The 10000-nt window shown below is 43.8% G+C and overlaps 1 protein-coding gene across 1 annotated transcript in view; it reads right to left on the reverse strand.

Annotated features, from left to right (window-relative positions):
• The window catches only part of LOC111226846 (rho GTPase-activating protein 12-like), a 26238-nt gene that overhangs the window by 7145 nt on the left and 9093 nt on the right, over window positions 1–10000 (reverse strand). The window contains exons 3-9 of the mRNA XM_022752143.1: window positions 9711–10000; window positions 6207–6413; window positions 2882–2947; window positions 2513–2593; window positions 2328–2408; window positions 1862–1927; window positions 520–587 (exon numbers count right to left, since the gene is read on the reverse strand). The exon at window positions 9711–10000 is cut by the window's right edge and continues 693 nt beyond it. Of these exons, the coding sequence (XP_022607864.1) occupies window positions 520–587; window positions 1862–1927; window positions 2328–2408; window positions 2513–2593; window positions 2882–2947; window positions 6207–6413; window positions 9711–10000 (859 nt within the window). The remainder of the gene's footprint in view (window positions 1–519; window positions 588–1861; window positions 1928–2327; window positions 2409–2512; window positions 2594–2881; window positions 2948–6206; window positions 6414–9710) is intronic.

A 10000-nucleotide genomic window follows, 5' to 3' on the forward strand; every position in this document is an offset into this window, starting at 1 on the left:
AAGACAGAGAGAGAGAGAGAGAGACAGAGAGAGAGACAGAGAGAGAAAGACAGACAGAGAGAGAGACAGTTACTACAGAGAGAGAGACAGACAGACAGAGAGAGACAGAGAGAGAGAAAGACAGACAGACAGAGAGAGAGACAGAGAGAGAAAGACAGACAGAGAGAGAGACAGTTACTACAGAGAGACAGAAAGACAGAGAGAGAGAGAGACAGAGAGAGAAGACAGACAGACAGAGAGAGAGACAGTTACTACAGAGAGACAGACAGACAGAGAGAGAAGACAGACAGACAGAGAGAGAGACAGTTACTACAGAGAGAAGACAGAGAGAGAGAAAGACAGACAGACAGAGAGAGAGACAGAGAGAGAAAGACAGACAGAGAGAGAGACAGTTACTACAGAGAGACAGACAGACAGAGAGAGAGAGAGAGACAGAGAGAGACAGAGAGAGAAGACAGACAGACAGAGAGAGAGACAGTTACTACAGAGAGACAGACAGACAGACAGACTGGTTCTCACCTGATCTTTTTGCCGTTATCAGCTACTTTGGTCTTATTGGTGATCCCTGCTTTCTCCAGCAGGTGGTACTGTGGACACAGACAGGTAGAGACGCACAGGTCGGCTTTGAAATGTGACTCCTGTGTCAACATGGGAGTGGTGTGTGTGTGTGTGTGTGTGTGTGTGTGTGTGTGTGTGTGTGTGTGTGTGTGTGTGTGTGTGTGTGTGTGTGTGTGTGTTCCTCCTCAGGACAGACCAGGGGACAGTAAAAAGAGACGGACTTGTTGTTCAACACTTCCTGACAGTTGAAGTTAAAATGAGCTGAAGGTGTTTGTTCAGTTCATCATAATGTCAGTATCACATGATGATGCTGCTGTTAGCTGTCAGCTGTTAGATCAGCCCTCAGGTCCGTCACTATTCAGTGTCCCCTGGAAACACTTCCTGATGAGTATGTGCAGCTCCTGCTGTCAGACTGAACATGTTTGTGAAGCTGCAGTGTGTTGAGCCTTCAGGGCCACCGTAGATCAGTGAGTCACAGACAGAGCAGTTAGTTCCTCACATCAATCAGAGTTATTGATCCGTGATGATTGATTAGGGTTAGTGGAGAAACAACTTCCTGTTAGCGCCACCAACAGGCTGCAGAGCTCATTACAGCTACATTAGAGACAATGATCTGTCCCCACATGTGGACACTGAGACAAGGAGACACTGAAGACACGAGGACACTAAGATACTGAGACAATGAGACACCGAGGACACTGAGACACTGAGATACTGAGACAATGAGACACTAAGGACACTGAGACAATGAGATACTGAGAAAATGAGATACTGAGACAATGAGACACTGAGAAAATGAGATACTGAGAAAATGAGATACTGAGACAATGAGACACTGAGATGCTGAGACAATGAGACACTGAGATACTGAGACACTGTGACAATGAGACACTGAGAAAAGGAGATACTGAGACAATGAGACACTGAGAAAAGGAGATACTGTGACAATGAGACACTGCACCTCCGAGACAGGGAGAGAGAGAGAGAAGGAGATACTGTGACAATGAGACACTGAGATACTGAGACAATGAGACACTGAGAAAAGGAGACAATGACACTGAGTAAATGAGACAATGAGATACTGAGACACTGAGGACAGACAGCAGGGGGCGCTGTCCGACCGACCGCCCACAGAGTCCCTTCACATCAGACCTACATGTTTCAACTGTTAGTTTCATTCAGAACAACTGTTAGTACAACCACATTTCCATGACAACCGCAGGCGGTCTGACACCGTGGAAACCTGCATGAGACAGAGACAACCCAACAGACACCCAGCAGCCAATCAGGGCCCAGAACCTACATGCAGCTGGTGGGAGCCTGTGCTCCGATTGGACAGATTCCTCTTCAGTGTGAGCCTATCAGAGAGCTTGATGAGGGAGAACAGGATGACATCACAGGGTGTTAACCAATGAATGAATGAATGAATGATGGATGGATGTACGTGTTTAGACAGGTGTGAGGCAGGTGTAGACAGGTGTCAGACAGGTGTGAGACAGGTGTAGACAGGTGTGAGGCAAGTGTAGACAGGTGTAAACAGGTGTGAGACAGGTGTAGACAGGTGTGAGGCAGATGTAGACAGGTGTGAGACAGGTGTAGACAGGTGTAGACAGGTGTGAGACAGGTGTAGACAGCTGTAAACAGGTGTGAGGCAGGTGTAGACAGGTGTGAGACAGGTGTGAGGCAGGTGTAGACAGGTGTAGACAGGTGTGAGGCAGGTGTAGACAGGTGTAGACAAGTGTGTGACAGATGTTGACAGTTAAGTCTACCTGTGGACTGTCGGGGGAGTGTCTTCTGTTGGACACCTCAGTGAAGTCAGAGACGTTCCTCCTGTGACCAGGAGCTAATGTCTGTAGAGAGGAGATTTTAAATTATTTTTAAATGAATTCATATTTTAATGTAAATAATATCAAAAGTAAATTATTTCCATCATGATCAATAATATTAGTCTGACGTCTTCTGCCACACTGTATCCCCAGTTCGTTCCCTCCTCAGAAACTCCATTTCCCATCATTCTTTGGGGCAGATGTGAGGGCTGGAACAAACAACGAACCGATGGATCAATGAAAAAAGAATCAGGTGCAAAACCTGAGGATCTATTGATTGATTGATTGATTGATTGATCACCTCCTGCAGTTGAGCTCTGGGAATCAGACCCACGGGCTGCTGAGCATGCTGGGAAAAAAACACAGGGACAGACTGGAGATGAAACCCTGTGTGTGTGTGTGTGTGTGTGTGTGTGTGTGTGTGTGTGTGTGTGTGTGTGTGTGTGTGTGTGTGTGTGTATGTGTGTGTGTGTGTGTGTTTGTGTGTGTGTGTGTACCGTGGTAAAGACAGTGTCGTTGTCTCTAGGTGCATCTATAGGATAATCCTCCTCTGGCAGGGGGGGCTTCATTCAACCAGATAAAGAACAGAAATAAACCGTCATTTATTATATATACATACATTATATATATCTACATGTATATATATATATATATATATGTATATATGTACACACACATACATATATATATACATATATATATTTGTACACACACATATATACATATACATAAATACATATGTGTGTGTGTATATATATATATATATATATATATATATATATGTACAGAATATATATAAACAAACTTTTTTAAAGTTGACATCTCATCTGCTCCTTTTAGAGCTTTCAGTGTTCCTGTCTACACTTCCACTTCCATTACTGTCAGTCCTGAATATTTTATCTTTAGGTTCATCTTCCACTTCATTTTCTTTCAGAGCTTCTATCTCAGTATTTAGTATTTCATATCCATTTTCTCCTCCACTTACATTCCTTTCAGTGCTTCTGTCACTCCCCCAATTCAATCCATCACTTCATTTTCCTTCAGTGTTCCTGTCTACACTGCCACTTCAACTTTTTCAGACCTTAGACTTCATCTGCCACTTCAGCTGCTTTCAGTCCCTGCTCCTGAGATATTGATCTTGTTTCAGATCAATGTGTCTATAATCCCTGACTTCACTGATCCTGGATGAGATCTGATCCGGACTCCTCTCAGGACCGTACCGGGCCGTCCTCATGCTTCCTGTTGGCTGAAGGTCTGGGGGGGGAGGCGGGGGAGGACGGGGAGGTGGGGGAGGACAGCGGCTCAGGTGCGGTCCAGGACGTGGCTCGTGTGGGCGGGGTGTAGTAATAAAATCTGCCTGAGACTTCGTCCACCAGCTGCTCCCACCCACAGGAGCTCTGGGGGGGGGGGGACACAGCTCTGAACATCACTTCATATTCATGTGATCAATAATGATGTGATCAATAATAATGTAATCAATATTGATATTTTGTATTGTCTTTGTCCCTCTGTTCACGTGTCTGTGTTTTTTCCCTCCATCGTCTTCATATTTCTTCATCAGTTTACAACCATTTATTGATCAGTTACTAACATTTATAAACACATCTTCATGTATTGATCAGTTACTAACAGGCTCCTGTTACCAGTTATAAATGGTAATAACTCATCAGTCAGATTAATGAGTAGGAAGCGTTAACTTGATCTTGCCAAAAAGTGAGCCTGAATCAATGTATGAAAACTGTTATAACGTGTTTTAATTGTTAAATGATTTATAACGTTAACGACTGAATTAATAACCTGATTATAGAAATCTTTTATAAAGGAAGTCTTATTGTGAAGTGGAACTGTTCATTTCAAACTTAATAAAACAATAAATAATCTCAGTTGTAAATGTGAACAGGTTTGTGTTTCTGGTACCTGAGAGGAAGCGGGGGAGAGCAGAAGTGAGGGGGAGGTCAGCTGTCCCCCCTCCCTCCCCTTGGACTGGTCCATGTGTGGGGGGCAGCGGGGGTCGGACCAGGTGGTCTGTCTGGTGACAGGATGGAAATAAAACACCTTCCCACTGTCCTGGTCAGTGTGCACCTGCAGAGAAAACATGGTGCGTTCAGGTACATCCGTATTTATTATGTTTGTATGAGGAGGTCAAAAAAACTTCATGAAGGGAAAGTTGCTTCTATTTTTAACTTAACTGTATTAATTTATTTAAATAAATAAATAATAATCTTTTCTTTTGTTCAGGTTATTAGCTTTAAAATAAATACCATTTCAATAAAATCATTTTGTTTTTGTGTCTTTTCTCAAACATGATGTCAAAACACAAGAAAAACAAAGTTATTTACAAATAAAAAAACCTTTTATAAACAGTCGCCTAGCAACAGTTTTCATTCGATCATCTGAATCCTACATCACGTCAGAAATGGACATTTATAAAATAATATCCAGTTTCCTGAGCAGTGTCATCGTCAGTGTGTGACTGAAGTGTCTTTGAGCAAGGCAATGAACCATTAGCTGTTCCTCAGCAACATGTGAGCTTTACCTGTTCATTCGATCTCTGAGGAACAAACCTGATCAGCTCAGGTGACATCTGATTAAACTTTAATCACCTGTGAGCTGCAGCCACACGAACACACCAGAAGCTGAACTGAAACTAAACTTCTGTTCAATAAAAACATTAGAACAAGAGCTGCGATAAAAAACTAAAAGACAATATGAGTAAACATATCAAATGTTATATATATATATATATATATAAATATAAATATATACGTATATATACATATACACACACACACACACACACATATGTATATATACATATATACTGTACATATATAAGAGCTATGATAAACCAACTTTTTTAAAGGTGAAATTTCATCAGCTTCTCTTTTTTTCCGGTGTTTCTGTGTCAGCTGTCACTTCAGTTCCTTTCAGTAGTAAATTTCATCTGTTGCCTGAATATCAATGTTTCTGTTTCAACTATCACTTCCATTCCTTTCAGTCCTGAAGTTTTTTATCTCAGTTCAGTTTAGGTTCTTCTGCCTCGACTTCGTTCACTCCTCAAATTTCATCCTCTACTTAATTTTCTTTCAGTGCTTCTGTCACTCCTTAAATTCAATCGATCACTTCATTTTCCTTTAGTGTTCCTGTCTACTATGGCACTTCAATGTCTGTCAGTTTTCAGACCTTAGATTTCACCTGCCACTTCAACTGCTTTTAGTCCTTGCATTTTGTCTCAACTGCCATTGCAGCTTATTCTACTCTGTAAATTTCCTCTGCCACTTCAGTTTCATTCAGTACTTTAGTCTGAACAATCACATCAACTTCTTTTATTATTTGTAGTTCATCTGCCACTTCAATTTCTTTCAGTGCCTTTGTCAGAACTGTCATAACCTCATAACCATAACCTCTTCATTTTCCTTCAGTTCTTCTTTCTTTATGGCAACTTCGTCTTCCTCTCCCTACATTTTACCTACCACTTTATTTTCTTTCAGTTTGTCTGTCCACACTGCCACATCAACTTCTCTCAGTCCTCATATTTCATCTGCTGTTTCATTTTCTTTTAGTTATATTGACTTCCACTTCAATTCCTTTCACTCCTTAAATTTCATCTGCCACTTCGATTTACTTCACAACTTCTGTCTCAACTGAAACTTCCACTTCTTTCAGTGTTTAAATTTCCTCTGTCATTTCAATGTCTTTCTGTGCTTCTGTCCTCTGTGTCCACTTCAGTTTCTTTCACAGCTTCTGTCTCAGCTGCCGCTTGAACTCCTTTCAGTATTTAAACTTACGCTAATGAAACACAGAGGTCAGAGGTCACCTTACCTGCCACTCCTCTTGTGGGCTGAGTGGAGAGGAGGGGCTTATCATGCCGGAGGAGGAGACGGAAGACAAGGGGGTGTGGTCTGGGACAGAGGGGGCGGGGTCAGAAGGAGGTGGTGGTATTGGGGCGGAGGTCTGAGGGAGAGATGTTTTCTTCAGAGAGGAGACGTTGGCGTAGATGGGCGAGTTAGGGCCGGGCGAGCTGTGGTCCTACAGAGAGAGAGAGAGAGAGAGAGAGGGAGAGAGAGAGAGAGGACTTAAAGGAACAGTACTTCACTGTTTTGATTTTTTATGATGACAAACTGGAGCTAAAGATGATCTGATATGACGGACAAGAAGCTCCTCTGGTTAATGATAATTAATAAATGATAACTGACTAATGATAATTGGTGAATGAAGCCAAACATCTGAGAGTTTCTGTCACAGTAACATCTGAAGAGAAACTCATAAACTCTTCTCCTCATTAACAGTAACGATCTCTTTGCCTGGGTGGAGCGAGCCGCTGTCCGACAGGAAGTGCTCCTCCTTTGTTTTATAAACACACACACACACACACATGCACACACACACAAACAGTAAATGAATGCTGTGGTCACTTCACTGTGAAGATGATTTCTTGGATTCGTGTTGAACTGAAATGTCTCATGAATATTAATCATCCTGAAATAACTGATCATGCTCTCGATATAATTATATTAATGCTAATGATCACATGTAAAACAGTTTCTGCTGCTGACACTGTCAGTTTGTCGTCACTTCACATGATGCAGATACAAACTGGACTTTGAACGACCGGCTGTTTTACCGGCTGAAGAGCCAAAACACCGTGACGGACGAGGCCTCACCACACCTGTACCTGTGTGACTTTGGCTACAGGTAAAGAGCTGATGTTGATGAGCCAGGTGGAAACACAGAGTTCAGCAGAGATGAGGGGTTCACAGCTGATCACTGTCTCTCTATCCACAGACTTTATGAACATTTTCAATTTGCAAATTTAAAAACCTGAATGAAACATTCAACAAAGGAAATCTGAATATAAGAGAAAGTCTTTCTCTTGGTAAGACAATGTGACTGTGAACGTCCGAGCAGCAGGTTCTCACAGTAATACAGACCAGGTGAGTCCAGGACCAGGTGTGTCTCCTCTGAATGTTTAACAGACTGCTAGTCAGAGGTTAGAGGTCAAACTCCACAATAACACCTGAGTTTCACATTAACCTGAACATCTGTCAGCTGAGATCAGCTGTTACCCTGAGACACTGTCAAGGACCAGGCCAGAGACCTGGACTATAAACTGGCCTCAGGTCCTGGACCGCAGAGTCCTGGATCAGCACTCGTAGTTCACTGACTTCACAAAATCCATCAGAGCCTAAAACAGCAGAATGAAGGATGCTTAAACCATTAACTTCAACAGTTCAGGTTGTGTGGACTTACCCATAATGCCTCTGTGTTCTTAAATTCTATCCAGAATCAAACTATATTAGAAACAAGTCAGGAAGTTTCTCTGTTTCTGCTCCGACTGGAACTCAAACCATTGTCAGACTGCAGCCAGTCCTCTGCAGCCTGTAGCCCCGCCCCTCTGCAGCCTGTAGCTCCGCCCCTCTGCAGCCTGAAGCCTTATCCCTGCTGATTTAAAAACCCTTTTTCATACCCTGGAACCTCCTCACAGACTCACCTGACATCCTCCAGGACACCTTGAACCTCTTCCAGGTTTCACAGAACTTCTCAAGGAAACATGTTCAAGGACCAACAACCTCCTCAGGATTTATAAAGCTTCCTCAAGGACATTTACAGCATTTATAATGACTCCTAGAACATTTTCAATGACTCCTGGACACACACACACACAGTATCAGATATCATCAGGTCCACAGGGAACTGCTGGTTGTTCAGGAAACATTTTACAAACTGCTCATAAACACTGAAGAAATCTTCCACAGCGACACATTCACTGACCACAGCAGACTCACCACACCTCTGTGGATTTACTGTTTTACAAACTGTTGTAAAAACTGTTGCGTTAAGCGCACGCACACACACACATGCGCACACACATACGCACACACACACTAACACAGTGAACCTCTGGTTGTTTGGACTCTGGACTCTGCAGTGAATATGAAGCAGAATGACACTCTGCTGCCCCCTGCTGTTTCCCTCCAAAAACTGTGTCACCTCAGTCAGAGGAAGACAGTGAGGCTGAACCCTGAACAAGAAAAAACAGGTCTAACCTGCTATGGCCCCTGGGGGGCTCCTGTCGCCCCACCCCCAACAGGTTCCCTCCACTCTTTCTACCCAGAAACTAGCCAGGATCATCTGACACAGCTGTGATGCTCTGGTCCAGGACTGACTGCAAAGGTTCTACTGAACCAGACCGGACCTGACCGGACTGGACCACTGCTGTGATCTGCAGCCAATCAGGATGCAGCTCAGACCAGGACACATGGTTAATATTTGTCTGAAGACCAGACGAGTCCAGTTTGACAGAAGAATGTCGTGACCACAGATTCACCACAGACCTTCAGCTGGTTCTGTCTGGGTCCAGGTCTGTGGAGTCAGCTTCACTCACTCAGACACTTTATCCTCGTTCACTTTCATCTGCCACTTCAACTTCTTTCAAAATGAGCACAGCCACTATTATTATTATTATTATTATTTTTATTATTGTAAATTCAGTCTTTTGTAGTTTAACAGTTTCTGTCTCTAAACTTAAACCAGGTAAATTTAAATTTAAAGTGCACACAGAGCTGAGCTGAGAGACCAGATTCAGCCTCACAAACCAGTCAGACCAGTTCACACACACTCACACACACACACACACACACATACACACACACACACACACACACACACACACACACACACATTCAGGTCAGGTTACTGTGTTTCCTGCCTCGTCCTGCAGGTGTCGCTGCAGCGTCATCCTCTCACAGTTTCCTGTCCGACCCTGAACACATCCTGCTGACTGTGACATCACTACATCCTGCTGACCTCATCACATCCTGCTGTGACATCACCAGACACCACACAGACCCTGACCCCCCCGCCATGAGTATTTAATACAGTAAGAAAAAAATAAAATAAAATAAAAGTAAATTCAAGGACCAGTTTACTGCAGTTCTGGAGGTCAGAGGTCAGCAGTGTTTCTGCTCTGATGAGAATAAAAAGAGGAAACAGCTTTTTTTCTTCTGCTTCCTGTGTCGACGCGGCAGGAAATGACATGCTGGAGAGGGCTTTTATTTTGTAAGAAGATGTGCAGCCTCTGAGTGAAGCAGCAGTTTGAATGTACTTTGATCAGCGTTGCTGATTATTGATGATCAGTCTCCTCCTCAGCCGAGCGCGCCGACAATCAGACCGGACGTCCCTGATCTGTCAGGTCTGGTTTGAATGATCGTCTCAGACTGATCTCAGGTCAGTCCTGGACTGAGACTCAGATACAGAAACCTCTTTGTGAAGGGAATCTAAAACCTGAATGAGCTGCAGGTCGGACCACTGACGCCACCATCTTACCTGTGTGGGGGGTGGGGCAGGTGCAGGGACAGGTTCAGGTGGTGCTCCAGGACTAACCCTTCCTCCAACCAGAGCCTCCAGGTCCAGGTTCAGGTCCTGGATCGACTCGTAGATGTGATTTGATTCTTCCTCCTTCGTTGAATCCGCCTCCTCATCAGCACTCTCCTCCACGCTCATCTCCTCCTCCTCCTGCTCCTCCTCCTCCTCATCCTCCTCCTCCTCCGGCTCTATTGGTGACTCCTGCCTGTCATGGCAACCTGCAGTCAGTGAGGACGTGTTGTGGATGCCGT

This window comes from Seriola dumerili, unplaced genomic scaffold (genome assembly GCF_002260705.1).
Source record: "Seriola dumerili isolate Sdu_G_001 unplaced genomic scaffold, Sdu_1.0 BDQW01000166.1, whole genome shotgun sequence".
NCBI classification, from domain to species: domain Eukaryota; kingdom Metazoa; phylum Chordata; class Actinopteri; order Carangiformes; family Carangidae; genus Seriola; species Seriola dumerili.